This window comes from Leptinotarsa decemlineata, unplaced genomic scaffold, assembly GCF_025532065.1.
Source record: "Leptinotarsa decemlineata unplaced genomic scaffold, Ldec_3_MD MMD2_tig00026314_RagTag_RagTag, whole genome shotgun sequence".
NCBI classification, from domain to species: Eukaryota; Metazoa; Arthropoda; class Insecta; order Coleoptera; family Chrysomelidae; genus Leptinotarsa; species Leptinotarsa decemlineata.
Window position 1 is genome coordinate 17,460,534 of NW_027412684.1, and position 19,746 is coordinate 17,480,279.

The 19,746-nt window shown below is 35.4% G+C and overlaps 1 protein-coding gene across 1 annotated transcript; it reads left to right on the forward strand.

The window, feature by feature from the left end:
* The first annotated feature begins 17,256 nt into the window (after nt 1-17,256).
* Nucleotides 17,257-18,766, forward strand: LOC141485294 (uncharacterized). Its single transcript, XM_074181692.1, has 3 exons — nt 17,257-17,780; nt 17,840-18,061; nt 18,119-18,766. Exons 1-3 carry the CDS (start codon nt 17,610-17,612, stop codon nt 18,764-18,766), a joined length of 1,041 nt encoding a protein of 346 aa, XP_074037793.1. The 5' UTR covers nt 17,257-17,609.
* The last annotated feature ends 980 nt before the right edge of the window (nt 18,767-19,746 follow it).

Sequence of the window (19,746 nt, forward strand, 5' to 3'; positions counted from 1 at the left end):
ATACATCACGGTAAATGTTCTTCCACTCAACCCTGAAAAGGAAACAAATAGAAAGGAAAAGAAAAGAAAAACAAAAATAAAACTGTGATAGTGATATATAATGATATCATAATGTAAATAGGAATAAACACCTTATTAACAGTTTACTTCACTAGTTCCTTACAAGACATCAATAATTTGATTCAACTTCAGTCTAACAAATAGTCTTTATATTTAATTTTGAACTTTGTGAAATTTAATTTTTTTTGAAGGGGTTGGGAACAGAATTATACTTTTAATAAATTTGGTACCTGAAAAACCGCCTGAACACTTCTGTTTTGAATTTTGGCATCACAATCATATTTTTATATCGAATATTCAAGTTATGGATAAGTGATTTTCCTATGAAGATATGATGGTTTTTTTGTTACAATTATTTTATGGAAAAAACAGACAGCCTGAAGTAACCTTCTTTTCTCCAGCCATCCAATTTCTTGAAGCTTCAATGAAATCCTGCGTCGCCGCAGGAAGACAGGTTCGGTTTTAAATAAGAAAAGAAATGTTCAGAGAAGGGTAGTGAATGACGATAACGCGATTGGAGTGATTGATCAAGTCATCGCCAATCCCAGATCAAGTACCAGAGGTTTATCAGCAATGGCCGGAATAAGCCATATGAGCGCATGGAGAATCATTAAAAACCACAAATTCCATCCTTACAAAATTAAACTTGTTCATGAACTCAATGAGGATGATTTTGACCGAAGACAGGAGCTTTGTGAGGGCATGAGTGAGAAATCAATGCAAAATTCCGAGCTGATTCATAACATCTGTTTTTCTGACGAATGCTCATTTTATCTAAATAGTTGCGTGAACCATCACAATTGTCGTTATTGGTCGGATGACAACCCAAGACAATACGCAGAAATACATACCCAACATCCCCCAAAGTTGAATGTCTGGGCCCGAATATTAGGCAATCATATTATAGGTCCATTTGTCATTGATGGAAATTCAACCAGTGATTCTTATTTACAACTTCTTGAAGAGGCAATACAACCTCGTATAGTTGAAATAATTGAACAGGATCCAAGATGTCAAGATGATTTTATCCATTTTCAACAAGACGGTGCACCACCCCATTATGCCCAGCAGGTTCGAATTTTTTTGAATAATCATTTTGAAGGACAATGGATTGGCAGAAGAGGTCCAATTGAATGGCCAGCACGATCACCAGATTTAACACCACTGGACTACTTTTTGTGGAAATATTCAAAGTCTAAAGTTTATGCTACACAGCCAGCCAATTTGGATGAATTACGGCGTAGAATTATTGATGAATGCCGAGCTATAACTCCTGAGATGTTGAATAATGTAAGAGCGAAATTCTAACAAAATCTTCATTGTTTCATAGAGCAAACTGGCGCACATTTTGAACATTTACTCTAAATTTCCTATGTGAGTTACCCTTATTAGGTGTTACTTTTATTGTGTGTCCTTCAAAAACAATTATTGGGGTTTATTAACCCTGAAACAGTTTTTTAACTCTTTTTTGTCATCAGCATTCAAGGAAATCAGCAGGTTGTATTCGTTGTGTAGGTAAAGTTTTAGTATGATTCACTTTTTCATCAGAAGCATAAAATATCCACGTCAAAAGGCAACCTTCATAAGAAGGTGCCACTAAATTTACCTAAAATGTAAGGGTGGTAACCAACCCCATCCTCCGAAAAAATCTCCTCGTAATAAACAAATAATATTTACTTTTTTACGAAATCAAATGGACACGTATTAGCAGGTTGTCATGAAAAGCAAAAATTTATTTTTTGTATGAAAGTTCTGAACGTAAATTGTACCTTAAAAACAATTTGATTCATTATAAAAAGAGTTGAACTCAATAAAAATACCTTTAATTCTTCAAATTATCTCGAAAACTAATCGTTACAAAAAAAATTTTTTAACAGAGATGTAAAGGTATTCGAAAGACCTTTAAAACAAGGTGCCACTCGACCTACTTTCCCTATCTAAATAAGGGTCGTCGGACGCACCCCTTCGAGGGGGTGCTACCTCCGAGGGGGTACTACAAAAAATCTGATCAGTCTGAAAGGTGTCCCCCTTTAATTAGAAATCTACGTGTACGTTCCCCTTCAAAAAACGGGTCTGTTAAGTTTTCGTTGTTACACACTGTATATTTCTCCAAAATTAACCTGCGAATCCATTTTTATCATATTGAAAGTATCTCCGAACTGTCGAATACCCATCTCAATCACATTTGGATACTACAATATACCTGATTTCGGGATACCATTCGAGGTAAGTAATAAAAGAGCTTTATAGACAACACTGTATATAAACGGGGTAAATATCAGTTATGAAGAATATTCTTCCAACTGTAATTCCCACGTCTAATTCGTACGAGGTCAATTCGAATGGCATAAAAACTGAATAGTTTACGAAGGTCGGCAGTTTTTTTATATAGCATGGGCGGCGGGGTATAAATATATCACTCCGCAAATGAAATGCGGACGTAGTTTTAATGCCATTCAAAAAGACTTCGTACATACTACATTAACTGAAGATTACCGAGGCTTCACCTCATAACGGGCGATTCCTAACATGGGCTAGATGATATGCAGTGAACAGATTTGTCTCAAATTAGAAGAAGCGTAAGTCTAATATATTCTCAGTAGCACTTCTGAAATGTGGGACATTAAGTTGATAATGCTGCTTAGATCTTCTTGAATTTTTCAACCCACCCCGCAACCGATGTGTTAAGCTCTTGAACACTATCATTCACGTCACAGCTTACGCTTCAGTCGTAACTAGTAAACTTTCGTACTTTTTCAACGTCAATTACGTAATCCGCCACTCAATTTTCCCAAATCGGGGTTACCCAGGATGACACCATTTGTCAAGCGCCTGTCCGACAATTCATCCACTTGATTTTCAATTTGCTATCTGAATCTGCCTGAAGGATCGCATTGTCATTTAAGTGCGATATCGGAACGGACGTATGGTTTCGGATTACTTGGAATTGGGGTATACGAGGAATAATTGGATGAGGTCGGGGGAAATTGGAAGGACAGAATCCGCGGTTCGATTTTTTTGCCAGGAACTATCCTGTGAAAATCAAAATATTCTTCAGGAGAAGAGTTTGCTGAGGAATGATTGCTCGGGATGGCATGAGCTACGTTTCCTGGAATGTCATTTGGACAAAATATGCAATATTCTCTACTATGAGATGAAAAAACCTAGATTGTACATCTAGGAAACGATCTGAACGCCATCGGAACCATATTTGGGCTTCTCGAGCAGCATGAGCAATATCTGCAACAAAAGAGAGAATAAACTCTTCCCAAGCATGTTAGCAGGGGATTCATACAGAGCACAAGCAAAAAAGCTCTGTATGCCGGAAAAGTTTACACACAGATGCCTTTATATACTCGTAGGAAGTTTGAAGTTTGTGGCAACCATCAAAATGGGTATCTTGCACTTTGAAAAGTGTCAATATACAAGAATCAACTAGATGTTCTCCGAAATGTTGTTATGGCTGCCGTAGAGTATATGTCAGAAGATGTCCTACAGACATCTGCATATTCCAACCACAAAGACTACAGGCTACTTGAGAGGTTCAAGAGAGCACCACTTCTTGTTGGATATCTTCCACTTCGAACATGCAAAAACAATATTGAATAAAGAACTGGAATTCCTCCAGTATGTCATTATGGCGGCCGTAAAGAATAGTCCGGATGATATTATGATACCAGAGCTGGATATACCAATAATAAAGGCAACAGGTCACTTGACAGAATCAATAGGGCATTGTCTGGTGGGTTCTTCGAACCTATAACATGCAACAGTGTCAATATCGAATAATCAACTATAGTATCTACAGTATGTCGTTATGGCTGTCGTAGAAGATAGCAGAGAAGATGGTCCGCAAGCAGGTATGATTTTAGAGCTACACATTTCAATCATGTAGGATGCAGAGAAGATGGTTCGCAAGCAGGTATGATTTTAGAGCTACACATTTCGATCATGTAGGCTGCAGGTTACTTTCCAACCATGAAGGCTACAGGTTACTCGAGAGGATCAATAGAGTGTCTCCCGAACATTCAACATGAAACAACTAAAATATCTCAAGTATAAGGTAGTCCAGAAAATAGTTTACTGATAGGTATGATTTCAGCGCTGTACATTCCAATAATTGAGTCTACAGGTTACTTGAGAGTATCAAGAGAGCATCTCTCGAACATTGGACAGAGTCAAAATCGAATAATCAACTGGAATTTCTCCATTATGTCATCATGGATGTCGTAAAGGATAGTCCAGATGATGGTCCAGAGACGAGTATGATATCAGAGCTGAACAATCCAATAAAAAACACTACATATTACTTGAGAGGATAAATAGGGCGTTGCCTGATGGGTATCTTGAAACTTCAACGAATGCAACAGTGTCAATATAGAAGAATCAACTGAAATATATCAAGTATGGCTTCGTAGCTACCGTAGACGATAGTTCATAGGCATGTATGACACCAAAGCTGCAAATTTTAATCATTAAGGCCACAGGTTACTTGGGAGTATCGAGAGAGCGTCTCTCGAACATTTAACAGAGTCAATATCGAAAAATCAACTAGAATTTCCCCATTATGTAGTCATGGCTGCCGTAGAGGATAGTCCAGATGATGGTCCACAGAAAGGTATGATACCAGATTTGAAAACTCCAATGAAAAAACTACATATTACTTGAGAAGATCAATAGGGCGTTGCCTGATGGATATCTTGAAACTTTAACGAATGCAACAATATCGAAGAATCAACCGAAATATTTTGAGTATGTCTTTGTAGCTACCATAGACGATAGTTCACAGGCATGTATGATATCAGAGCTGCACATTCTAATCATTAAGGCCACAGGTTACCTGGGAGTATCAAGAGAGCGTCTCTCGAACATTTACTTGAGAGGATCAATAGGGAGTTACCTGAATCGTATCTTAAAAATTCAAACAATGCAACAGTGTCAATATCGAAAAATCAAGTAAAATTTCCCAAGTATGTCGTTGTGGCTGCCGTAGACGATACTCCAGAAGGTAGTCTACAGACAGGTATGGTATCAGAGCTGCACATTCCAATTAGTAAGGTCACAGTTACTTGAGAGGACCGAGAGAATTTCTTCCGAACATTTAACATGCAACAGTATCATGAAAAAAGAACTGAAATCGTCGTCGTCGTTACGTATGAGGATGGTCCGGAATTTATTCAGAATGTCGTTATGGTTGCTGATGAGAATGGTCCGAAAGATGGTCCACAGACAGTTATGATTCCAGAGCTGCACATTCTGACCATAAAGGCTACATATTACTTGAGAGAGCCAAGAAAGCATCTCCCAAGAAAGCATCTCCCAAACATTGAACGTGTGACAGTGTCTATATCAAAGGAGCAACTGAAATCTCTCCGGTGTGGGTGTCGTGGAGAATATTATAGAAGATGGTCCACAGATATGATTCCGGAGCTGCGCATGAAAGGATCAAAAGAGCATCTCCTGGTTGGTATTTTCCTGCAATAGGCGGATGTTTTCCTTAAAAATTTCACAGGCGACTTTTTTCCCGAGCCACACATTTCTGTTGCTCACTTAGTTGATGAAGATAGTCGCAGACTTGCCGCCTATTGACGCAAATCTCTTGTATAGAAATGTAGATTTTTCATGGTCTTCTTCGGTTATAATTTCGAAACGTTTCGACTGAAAATGTGGCAGTCATCTTCAGTAGCACTGACACATCAGTTGATATGTCATGAAGAGTGACTACGTAACTGAAGATGACTGCCACAGCTGCAGTCGAAAGGTTTGAATATTATAACCAAAGAACACCACTTGACCAAAATTAATTGATTCATTTGAATGCTGTTACTTTATGCTGATATGGATATGTCAAAAAATTATGTGTTTTGATGTTCATATGAGACTGTTTGTGGGAAATTAAATAAACATGTTTACTATTAATTTCAGTCCCAATACAATTTCGAAATCATACATAATCTTATGACCGTTTATATAATCATGATGTAGCAGTATTCAATTAAATGCCTAACAGAATGATAATTGTTCCACTTACCAAAGCAATTTTCAAAGAGAATCAAGTTTTATTGAACAACTTGCTGAACAACAAGTATAAGGTGTCTTTTATTTACTTCCTCCTTCAAAACGAAAACTACCAAACAAGAGTTGGACCAGGTCTATCCAATTACAAAAAACGACAGAGCGTTATAGGACTTCAATCTACTCAGGTGAACTCTTCGATAATGTCGATAATGTTGAAATAATGAAAGAGTTGACCGTAGCCATAGAGCAAATGATGATTGATGCAAATTTACAGGTAATACGTAAACTTGTCTCAAATTTCGAGATGGCCAAACAGAGAGATATTTTCCAGAAGAATGAAACAACACAAAATTACTCTCTTGAATGAGTTGCGTTCAGAACTCAATACTTTTGATTTATCAGTAACCAATAGATTTGCTCTATAACCAAATAGATTTGGAGAGTTTTCCGAATAGATTTGAGTTGACTTCTTTTGATTATGATGAAATTGTTAATGAAATGAAATTCGGGTAACATGAATCTGAGGTGGTTTTTATTTTGATTACATCTCAAATAATAATTGTCTATGATTTCAATTACTGTAATATGTAAGTAGCGCGATGTAAAAATCAACAGTAGCAGTTTTGTCAAGTGTTGGGTGAAAATATATCACAAAGAAATGCCATTCATATACGTTCAATTCATGTATTTGCTTTTGTTGAATCTATTTGCAAAGTAATTGTTACGTATGAAAATTGTGAATAAGGTTGATACAAGAATCCAAGAAGTTTTTGTTGCATGTTAATTTTAATAATAATATGTCATGAATACTAATAATGTATGTTTGAACTCATCAGTCGATTATGTTGTTAGTGAAAGCCATAATGATCCAAAATAGTGAATATAAACTATCTATGGATATTTCCGCATTCGCCAAAATTTGAAGTTTTCAGGTGCATTCACAAAAAATTTTAAAATGTGCATTCGCCAAATTGCAAAGATTTAAAATATTTCTAGCCGTCCTTACTAACTAAATCATCAAAGCTGCCCCATGAAAGACCCTGTCAGAATAAACATCACCCTTCAAATCGGAATGATTTTTCTCCCGCATTCGCCAAAATTTCAAGTTTCAAGGAGTATTCGCCAAAACTTTGAAATTTCGCCTTCGCCATAATGTGAAGTCAACGTTGCCGTTCGCCAAAATTTAAAATATTTCTAGCCGTCCTTTCAAACTAAATCAACAAAGCTGCGCCATAAGAGACCATGGTAGAGTAAACATCACCCTTCAAATCAAAGGAATCTTGACCAATATGATTCAAACTACTGAATATAAACTATATAGAGGTATCTCAATATGATTTTTGAGAAATTTTCTTCCGCATTCGCCAAAATTTCAAATTTTTAAGAGCATTCGTCAAAACTTTGAAATGTCGCCTTCGCCAAAATTTAAAATATTTCTAGCCGTCCTTTCAAACTAAATCAACAAAGCTGCGTCATAAGAGACCATATTAGAGTAAACATCACCCTTCAAATTAAAAGAACTTGACCATTGTGATTCAAACTACTGAATGTAAACCATCTAGAGATATCTCATAATGAAGTAATGACATATGATTTCTGTTTTCATTCACATTCGCCAAAATTTGAAGTTTTCAGGAGCATTCGCCGAAACTTTAAAATTTCGCCTTCGTCAAAATGTGAAGTTCTCACAAAAATTCAAAATCGTTATAGCCGTCCTTACAAACTAAATCAACAAAGCTGCGCTATAAGAGACCATGAACATCACCCTTCAAAATCAAAAGAATCTTGACCAATGTGATTCAAACTACTGAATGTAAACTATCTAGAGGTATCTCAATATGATTTTTGAGAAATTTTCTTCCGCATTCGCCAAAACTTTGAAATTTCGCCTTCGCCAAAATTTAAAATATTTCTAGCCGTCCTTTCAAACTAAATCAACAAAGCTGCACCATAAGAGACCATGTTAGAGTAAACATCACCCTTCAAATCAAAAGAATCTTGACCAATGTGATTCAAACTACTGAATATAAACTATCTTGAGGTATCTCAATATAATTTTTGAGAAGTTTTCTTCCGCATTCACCAAAATTTCAAGTTTTTGGGAGCATTCGTCAAAACTTTAAAATTTCTCCTTCGCCAAAATGTGAAGTTAACGTTGCCGTTCGCCAAAATTTAAAATCTTTCCAGCCGTCCTTACAAACTAAATCAACAAAGCTGCGCCATAAGAGACCATGGTAGAGTAAACATCACCCTTCAAATCAAAGGAATCTTGACCAATATGATTCAAACTACTGAATATAAACTATCTAGAGGTATCTCAATATAATTTTTGAGAAGTTTTCTACCACATTCGCCAAATTTTGAAGTTTTCGTGAGCATCCGCCAAAACTTTGAAATTTCGCCTTCGCCAAAATTAAAAATATTTCTAGCCGTCCTTTCAAACTAAATCAACAAAGCTGCGCCATAAGAGACCATGGTAGAGTAAACATCACCCTTCAAATCAAAGGAATCTTGACCAATATGATTCAAACTACTGAATATAAACTATCTAGAGGTATCTCAATATGATTTTTGAGAAATTTTCTTCCGCATTCGCCAAAATTTCAAATTTTAAGAGCATTCGCCAAAACTTTGAAATGTCGCCTTCGCCAAAATTTAAAATATTTCTAGCCGTCCTTTCAAACTAAATCAACAAAGCTACGTCATAAGAGACCATATTAGAGTAAACATCACCCTTCAAATTAAAAGAACTTGACCATTGTGATTCAAACTACTGAATGTAAACCATCTAGAGATATCTCATAATGAAGTAATGACATAATATGATTTCTGTTTTCATTCGCATTCGCCAAAATTTGAAGTTTTCAGGAGCATTCGCCGAAACTTTAAAATTTCGCCTTCGTCAAAATGTGAAGTTTTCACAAAAATTCAAAATCGTTATAGCCGTCCTTACAAACTAAATCAACAAAGCTGCGCTATAAGAGACCATGAACATCACCCTTCAAAATCAAAAAAATCTTGACCAATGTGATTCAAACTACTGAATGTAAACTATCTAGAGGTATCTCAATATGATTTTTGAGTTTTCTTCCGCATTCGCCAAAATTTCAAAGTTTTTAAGAGCATTCGCCAAAACTTTGAAATTTCGCCTTCGCCAAAATTTAAAATATTTCTAGCCGTCCTTTCAAACTAAATCAACAAAGCTGCGCTATAAGAGACCATGTTAGAGTAAACATCACCCTTCAAATCAAAAGAATCTTGACCAATGTGATTCAAACTACTGAATATAAACTATCTAGAGGTATCTCAATATGATTTTTGAGTTTTCTTCCGCATTCGCCAAAATTTCAAAGTTTTTAAGAGCATTCGCCAAAACTTTGAAATTTCGCCTTCGCCCAAATTTAAAATATTTCTAGCCGTCCTTTCAAACTAAATCAACAAAGCTGCGCCATAAGAGACCATGGTAGAGTAAACATCACCCTTCAAATCAAAGGAATCTTGACCAATATGATTCAAACTACTGAATATAAACTATCTAGAGGTATCTCAATATGATTTTTGAGAAATTTTCTTCCGCATTCGCCAAAATTTCAAATATCTAGAGGTATCTCAATATGATTTTTGAGTTTTCTTCCGCATTCGCCAAAATTTCAAAGTTTTTAAGAGCATTCGCCAAAACTTTGAAATTTAGCCTTCGCCAAAATTTAAAATCTTTCTAGCCGTCCTTTCAACTTAAATCAACAAAGCTGCGCTATAAGAGACCATGTTAGAGTAAACATCACCCTTCAAATCAAAAGAATCTTGACCAATGTGATTCAAACTACTGAATATAAACTATCTTGAGGTATCTCAATATAATTTTTGAGAAGTTTTCTTCCGCATTCACCAAAATTTCAAGTTTTTGGGAGCATTCGTCAAAACTTTAAAATTTCTCCTTCGCCAAAATGTGAAGTTAACGTTGCCGTTCGCCAAAATTTAAAATCTTTCCAGCCGTCCTTACAAACTAAATCATCAAAGCTGCCCCATGAGAGACCCTGTTAGAGTAAACATCATCCTTCAAATCAAAAGAATCTTGACCAATGTGATTCAAACTACTGAATATAAACTATCTAGAGGTATCTCAATATAATTTTTGAGAAGTTTTCTACCGCATTCGCCAAATTTTGAAGTTTACGGGAGCATCCGCCAAAACTTTGAAATTTCGCCTTCGCCAAAATTTAAAATATTTCTAGCTGTCCTTTCAAACTAAATCAACAAAGCTTCACCATAAGAGACCATGTTAGAGTAAACATCACCCTTCAAATCAAAAGAATCTTGACCAGTGTGATTCAAACTAATGAATATAAACTATCTAGAGGTATCTCAATATGATTTTTGAGAAATTTTCTTCCGCATTCGCCAAAATTTCAAATATCTAGAGGTATCTCAATATGATTTTTGAGAAATTTTCTTCCGCATTCGCCAAAATTTCAAATTTTTAAGAGCATTCGTCAAAACTTTGAAATTTAGCCTTCGCCAAAATTTAAAATCTTTCTAGCCGTCCTTTCAACTTAAATCAACAAAGCTGCGCTATAAGAGACCATGTTAGAGTAAACATCACCCTTCAAATCAAAAGAATCTTGACCAATGTGATTCAAACTACTGAATATAAACTATCTAGAGGTATCTCAATATAATTTTTGAGAAGTTTTCTACCGCATTCGCCAAATTTTGAAGTTTACGGGAGCATCCGCCAAAACTTTGAAATTTCGCCTTCGCTAAAATTTAAAATCTTTCTAGCCATCCTTTCAACTTAAATCAACAAAGCTGCGCTATAAGAGACCATGTTAGAGTAAACATCACCCTTCAAATCAAAAGAATCTTGACCAGTGTGATTCAAACTACTGAATATAAACTATCTAGAGGTATCTCAATATGATTTTTGAGTTTTCTTCCGCATTCGCCAAAATTTCAAAGTTTTTAAGAGCATTCGCCAAAACTTTGAAATTTCGCCTTCGCCAAAATTTAAAATATTTCTAGCTGTCCTTTCAAACTAAATCAACAAAGCTTCACCATAAGAGACCATGTTAGAGTAAACATCACCCTTCAAATCAAAAGAATCTTGACCAATGTGATTCAAACTACTGAATATAAACTATCTAGAGGTATCTCAATATAATTTTTGAGTTTTCTTTCGCATTCACCAAAATTTCAAGTTTTTGGGAGCATTCGTCAAAACTTTAAAATTTCTCCTTCGCCAAAATGTGAAGTTAACGTTGCCGTTCGCCAAAATTTAAAATCTTTCCAGCCGTCCTTACAAACTAAATCATCAAAGCTGCCCCATGAGAGACCCTGTTAGAGTAAACATCATCCTTCAAATCAAAAGAATCTTGACCACTATCAACATGCACCTTCATAATCCCTAATATCGAACCGAGAAATACTCCAAAACCGTTACTTTGCGAGCCGTCATATCCAACGTATAGAGTGGCCCGAAGGTATAGAACGTTCCGAACGACATCGATTTTACCTAAAGACGGTTATATTATAACATCACTTACAACGTAAAGCACTTCACAAGCTGGGGTTTACTGTGTTCGGATACCGCAAGCATATTCGCAAAGCATGGACTTGCAAAATCGGAAAAGCAGTGGCGGCGCGTTATTCAAGGATAAAGAACGGTGGCATGCGGTGTGTCATTTATTAGAATTTGACGATGCATACAACAGATAACGGTAGTATGCATGGTAATAATTACAAATTTTCATAATGTACACTCTATTTCCGATAAGTGTTTCATGATATAGCAGTTTTCTCAATTGGACTGGTACTCTACATTGATTTATAATGCAATTCATACACATTATCGACCTAAATCGAGAGTGATTAATCGTTGGTGAACAGGTAATATCAGGTACAGGTAATATCAAGAACAGCTGTAGCCAAAAGGTAATGACATGCATATGATGAATTGGTTTTCTCAATTCAAAATTTTTTTGTGTTCTCAATTCTCTTGATGTTTTTCCAATATAAACTTTTGGGCTTGAGCCACATTTTGGTTTGAAGATCCCGTACAAAGTACAAAACACACCCTATCATGTTTGCGGATGATACCACTATCACAGTTACAAGGGGATATATTGATGTACTGCTTAGTAGGGAAAAATACATAATCGATGGTTTTAGCTCCTGTGTCAGCGAAACAGATTTATATTAAACTCCACAATAACTGTTATAGTAGATTTTTCTAACAGGAAAAATAATATTCCAGATGACCTACAAGTTATTGACGAAATAAAAATTAGGAGCGAAGTGAAATTTTTGGGAAATTGCTTGGGTGAAAGTTCATCAGTATTAGTTTCGTAGAGACAGCTGATAGGCTCAGTGTCATTCATCCTCTCGGCACGGATACAAACAGCTTAGGATTAAGCCATCGTTTAGGGAATTGATTAGGGAATAACAGAACCACAAGTGGTTTTGTCATTCCCATATCCAGCGGGGCTACGTTGAAGCAAGCATTCGATGGCCGGCTTGCTCAACCTCCACATCCCAAGCCAATGGACTCGCCAAAAACAGCATGCACAGTGGTTCAGACAGTGAAAGATGAACAAAGACACCCAAACCGCCAGCTGATAGGAGGTTAAGAGGATGATAATCCATCAAGGCCTCCATTGTTTCTCTACCCACCAGCAACAACAAAAAAGAGTAGACATTAAAACGTTGGTTGAGAGAGCAAGACGTATCTGTGAACCTGAAAGTCTTCCTGAGGAACTCAATCACCTAAAAAAACCCTAGAAGGAAATGGGAACAGCGAAGGAGAATTCGAGTGGGATATACAACTCAGGAGGGAGAATACCGAAGTAACCCCAGCAAGGCTAGTAAAAGGAGAAGTTTTCCTTCCCTTTGTTAGAAATCAGACTAGATTGGTAGAATATTAGAAAAACACGACGTGAAACCAATATTTAGGCCAACAAAAACGATCAGTCTAAGGTCAGCTAAGGACTCCAAAGAACCTTCAGCAAAACTCTGGGTGTGCCTGATTTCTTTTAGCTATGGTTCGGTCTACATTGACGCAGATGAGAATTGTGGTTTTGTATCCCCAAAAGCGATGTATCATTACATATAGTACCAATACTAACGTTGGGTCTAGAGATCAAACCAAATGTTTTCAACGTTCACATCTCCAAATGAGATTCTCCAATATCTCAAAAATGAGATCTCTCTCTCAATAGTGGGATCTTACCGACTGAAATGAGAGCTGGCATTTCAGCAGTTTGATTTTGATATTTCATGAGTGGGACAGATATTTCAGAAGTGAGATTGAACATATCAAGAGAGGGATGTGACAGATCAAAATGGTTGGGATCAGTTGGATTTTGTTATTTCAGGAGTGACACAGACATTTCAGAAGAGGGATCAAACAAATCAGAAGAGGAATGTAACAAATCACAATGGATGGATTCAGTTGGATTTTGATATTTCAGGAGTGAGATATACATTTCAGGAGTGGGATCAAACATATCAGGAGATACTCGTAGATGCAACAAATCAGTATGCACATTCACCGTTGAACCTGAATACATTTTATACATTGCCAATTTGATGAACCCCGTATAGAAACGTAGATTCCACTTGTCACCATCTCACCGTATGAAAAACTCGACACGTAATTCGGAAAGAGAAAGTGGAACGGCACAACATAAAATGGAACCGTATACGTCCCATCAGATCTCCCATAACGAGTGAGTCGTGTCATACATTTCTCGAGTATTTCTCTTGGCAGAAAGAAACCAGATACGATTTTCCTTTCATAATATGTTGCGAACTACCGTCAAGTGGAAATTCTCCATTATGGTTGCCTGAAACGGCGTCGCATTGAACGCGGTATTGAATTGCTAATGAAAAAACGGAAGGTTTTTTTCTTTGGGCAGTGTGACAGTTTTTCAGAAGGATGATAAAGAGTTGGATGTGGAGGGTCGATCATTTACTCAAGGGGGTCCTAATCTTCTTTGAAAAGAATAGGGTCAATGCGAGGATACAAGCGAAATATGGAATTCCTGGACATTTTCTTCGGAAGACTATTTTGTTATCGAAAGAAATTATCATGAACAAAAAACTGATCAAAATGTCGCAGTGTTATTCTCTATACAGAGTACAGCGCGATGACGGTTGGTCAGCCGTAATTTGGAAATTGGTAAATTCCAACATTTCCGTTAATACCAGAAGTTGGTACAAACTACTTTCCTAATCCAACCCCTGTCGCACTCCTAGAGCATGTCACAAATTTTTTTCAATGAATCAGTTGTTTTGTATTATTATATGTTCCATGTTGAACAGATTTCAACAAAGTAGAATACATTATGGTCTGAAGCTCATAGTTTGGAAGCTAAAAATTATTTGAGTTGGAAACGAGCCGCCCTGATTGAACTTGTGTACAATCTGTTAGGTTTCATAGGTGTTTTTGTGGATTATATTTCAAAAAAGTCTTATTTTCCCTAGTTAAGTTTGAGTTCGATATTCTCTCCATTTGTTATTTGTCTCATTCCATAATAACGATTACTTACCAGGTGGAGTTACAATTGGTGTTTCTGTTTTTGTGAATTCTTGAGAAGCCATGGTTTATACACTGTTCAGATTCGTTAATTTCAACAATATTCAATTTTGTTACAAAGAAGTTGCTGAAATTCTCAAAAATTTCTGTTGAATCATCTACTTAAATATTCCTGCTATTTGTTGAATCCATTAATTGAGAATCTCCACAAAATATTTCGTCAATTTGTGAACTGTTTTGTTGAATTATTAATACTATGTTCGTCCATTGAGCTATTGTTGACGTTAGCATAAAATTATGGCAAATATTCCAAGCTCAATTGTCTAATTGATAAGAAAGTCCGGTCACTTAAACAATTTTTCAAAATTACTAACTGGTGTTTGTGTTACAACAATATTATGTCAAATATTAAATGATTCATTGTCAAACTCAAAATATATAGGAATAATTATATATTGATATTGAATCTCTTCAATTATAAGAATAATTGAAGAGATTCAATATCATAAATTGAATTATTTATCAACTATCTTCAGAAGGTAATCACAAATAATTATTTCATTTACGGTTCTCATTTCGTGATACCATCACTGTTAATTGCTTTTATTTTTGTATGTTTGCGTGCATTATGGAGTGGTGCTTGTTGGTTGAGTTAGAGTAGCTTTGAGCTAGACTTCGCCAAGGAGTACCAGAATCTCCTGTAACCTATTTTCATTTTCGAATATATCTTTGTATTGTTTTTTTTTTGTATTATCAATGAAGCCGATTCATTATTATTATTATTATCATTATTATATTTTGTGAACTGAACGATTCTTTTGAAATTGTATTTTTCAATAAGTTGTTGTTGATGTGACAATGATTTTATAGCTAATGATTTCATAAGCTGTTATATATGCTAATTCAACAAAATTCTTAAAACTTCTTTCGTAAAATGACTTGCTGTTATTATCACAAAAATATTGTGAAAAATATTTCAATTCACAAAATATTTTGTTTTTTCAATTAGTGTCTTGACATTATAGTCAATGAGCTTTGTTGATACTACAACAATATTTTGGCAAATATTCGATTATATCAATTGCCAAATTCACACTATATTTTGTGAAATCAACTAGTCCCATAAAATTGTAATCATCAATAATTCATCGCAACTCAGTGTTGATTCAGTGATAATGTATAATGAAAATCCTCAATAAATTTTGCTAATTCCACCATTTGAAGTTGTAAAAACTACGAAAAATATTGTTGATTTAGCGTTACTCCAGTTTTATTATCCATATTTATGTTGTTGAAATAGCAACTTCTTCAGCAAACGAAGCCATTCTTATTGTATTAAATAACGATGAGATTGGAACCTTTGGTGTGAAAGTTGAATAACTTTTTTCGAGATCAACTGCCCTAACACTAAACTGATATTTTTGCACTCGACGCGCGTTTCGCCAACAAAGTTAACATCCTCAGGAGAAGAGAATTGATGAGCTCAATTTTCTTCTCCTCTTGATGATTCCTCTCTCAGTCGATTGATGGTGGTTGGATTTCTGGTTCAGATACTGTCCTGTGTGAGTGGGTTTTCGATATACAGATGATTCCCATTTATTGTCGGTCCTCTTCACCTTTCAGCTTTCATTATTATTTCAGTTTTTATTTGTTTGGTTGTTGTTGTATATTATTTCTTCGTAATTTCAGTTTTTTGTTTGATAAAATTGTTATTTTAGGGTAACCTTTTAAATTTTTTTCAGGGTTATCAAATCAATTTATATTATATTAGACAATGGAAGTCCGAACTGATGAAATACACCACGAAACATTGTCAACCACCTTCAAACAATCAGTTTTTGCAGATTGAACATCCTGTACTTTAGGATAGTTTCGAAATGATTTTGACTCATTTTCGTAAAACATATCCCCATATAAAAAATCAACCATCCACGAGATATTTCAGTTTATCTTCTTTTATTTCGATTAGTTATAAAAAGTTCATCAGAGCTATCAATTTGCTCTCTTAGTTTTCATTGAAGACAGGATTTTAGATGAATAAATAATGAATTAAGGATGTTCATCCTAAAAATATACGCTTTCTACAAAAATATCGCATTGTGTTTTCAAAAAAATATAAAAACTGCTTCAAAACATGTTCAAAGACATTTCCGTTAGAAAAAACTCAAATCATTTCATATATTCTTCCCCTTCATCAAATTGTAAAAGACTTGAATTCAAGACTCCAATTATATATCGATCAATTTATATTTCATAGGCAACTCAGTTGAACTTTCCCCATTTGGAAATTATATGTTAACTTTCATATTTCTCAGTCAGTCAATGTGAAAATTTCATGTGCTAATAAGTTTTGTTACCTGCTTGTTGGAAACTGTTCTAGGCGCCACTTTAGAAATGGTATTAAATTTTCATTGGATTCCGTATGAGTTTCAAAGTTTCTTGAGTTTTATTGGTTTCTACAAGGTTTTAGTTGTTTTACAACTTTCGATTAACTAGGTTACATTTAGTAAGTTCAGAATTGTGATGAGTTTCAACTTTGCATATCTGTCACATTTTTGAAATACAGTAGCTGAGTTTGACATGAGCTTGTGTGGGTTTAGTCAGGTGAAAACTGGAAAATATGGCAAGAGAAATGAAATTCGAAAATTTCAATAGTTATTTATGTATCAAGGGAATTAGGAGGGCCTTAATTACCGATGGCAAAGTTTGCGTCCCGAGGGCCTCTGGCCCGAGGGACAGCAATTGCCTGAGGTTATTAAGGCTCATTAATTCCCGTGGTACATAGATAATTTTATTTCTGACCGATTTCAATAAAATTTTGTTCATTTTTGAAACGGAAAAATGTACCAATTCATTACCTTCCCGGTATATTTGAATCAGGTACCGTTGATTATAGTAGAGTTTTCTTGTTGCTAGGTTGTTGCTATGTTACTTGTTTATAAACAGAACTTTGTTATCAAGCTGTGTTTGCGGTGAAAACGTGTTTTCTACCCCAAATATAATGGAGGATATTTTGAAAAAAGCTGAACAAGCAAGAGAATCATTAATTCCATCGAAAAGTGAAGCCGTATACCAAAAACAATACAAGATATATGTGGACTGGCTGACATGGAAAAATGTTATGCCAAAAGATGTCACTGAAACTGTATTTCTGGCATATTTTCAAGAACTGGTAAGGAATTTTCTATGTTTTTCGGTAGATTTGGTAGTAATTGTGTTTATTCGTTTCAGTCAGAAACGTATAGTCCGAATTCTTTATGGACTAAATGGTCAATGCTAAAATCGATGGTGACTATACATGAGAAACGAGATATCACCAAGTTCAATGAACTACAGGCTTTTTTGAAACCGAAGAGTAAGAGTTATAAGCCAAAAAAGTCTGCTGTTTTATCTCCTAAAGATGTTATCAGATTCCTAAAGGACGCTCCTAATGATATTCATTTATTGCATAAGGTAATTTTTTTCTTATTTTCCTTTTTGTGTGTATTTATTTCCTTTTTTTTGTTATAGGTTGTTTTGATTATGGGTTATTTTGGAGGATGCAGAAGTCAGGAACTTTTGAATATGAAGATATCGGATATAGAGGACCGGGATTCCGTTATGGTAGTGAACGTACCGGAAAGTAAAACTGGTGTATCGAAGAAATTTACAGTTGTGAATGAAAAAGAGTTCTCCGCTTTGCCTTTATTAAGACTTTATATGTCTTTGCGTCCTAAAGGTATTGAACGATTTTTTTTGAGCTTCCGACAAAATAAATGTACATCTCAGCCAATTGGAAAAAACATGTTTGGGAAAATCCCCAGCAAAATCGCAATGTATTTAGGATTGCGAAACTCATCTTCCTATACGGGACATTGCCTTCGTCGCACTTCTGCTACTGCTCTAGCCAATGCAGGAGCAACTATGACTAACTTAAAAAGACACGGAGGTTGGAAAAGTTCCACGGTGGCGGAGGGGTATTTGGAGGATAGCATCGAATTGAGAAATAAAACGGCGCGTATGTTGTCTACTTTGTCATCAGAAGAGGCAGGTACCTCGACTGTAGTGAACAGAAACTCCAGCCATACAAAAGAAGAAATTGTTTCCAGTGGCGGAATTAATTTTCAGGGAACATTTCAAAATTGTACATTTATTATTTGTTATGACGTGAATAAATAAAATATGGTTCAGTTTTCATTTCTATTTATTTTTACTTGTGAAAGGTAGAGGGAATTATAAAATCTATAATGTCCCAAGGGAGTTATGACCCTCTTTATTGATAGCGTAACTATGACGATATAAGCTTATAATATCCCGGTCAGAAATAATAGAAGTTAATCCACTCGTCCATGACACTGATAACTTTTGAACAATAATGGAATAAGACGTATTTCTGAAATTTATTCTGTGATTTCAAATAATCAGAGACTTTGGATTCGTGTTTAATTTTTGAAGAATTTTTACTTTGAAACTACGATGTCTAACAGGTCTTCTAACAGGTCACTGTCATTTGAATTATCATATCCCTTTCAGGACGGATTTTTAGTTTTGTGGAATCAGGACTTTTGACTACTGAAGATCTTTTATTACTGTATAAGGTACTCCAAAAAAATAATTTAAAAATCGCCCTTCCCCCTCTTAGCCCGGGGGACCCTGCACTGTCGTGACGTTCAGGCTCAAGTTAGTTTAGTGCACAATCGTGACGGTCTCAGACTTTCAAGGTAAAATAATTCATACAAAAATATTTTTCATAGAAACATATTCGTATTTATTATTTATAATGGTAGGAACTCTAAGCAGTCAGCCTTAATCAAATTGCAACTTACTCAAATCAAATTATAACAAAAAATAAATATTCTTCCTAAAGAAAACTAAATCTCCCTAAAATCGAACAAAAACAATCAAACATTATTTGGTGAACACTTTTCTCACTCTGGAACTTTCTATTTTGTATGGTACGCTGAAAAACAGTTTTGTTTCCTAGACAGACAAAGATAAGCCTCACATTTGGTACATAGTATCTTGGACCTACTTTTGCAACCTTCCATCCTGCATGCTCTTGGGCTGTCTATTTCATCAAAGGATGGAAGGTGGTCATACCCATCATATCTTTTGGCCAAAGAAGGTGGGTTCGGTCGACGAAATTTAGACGTATTCGG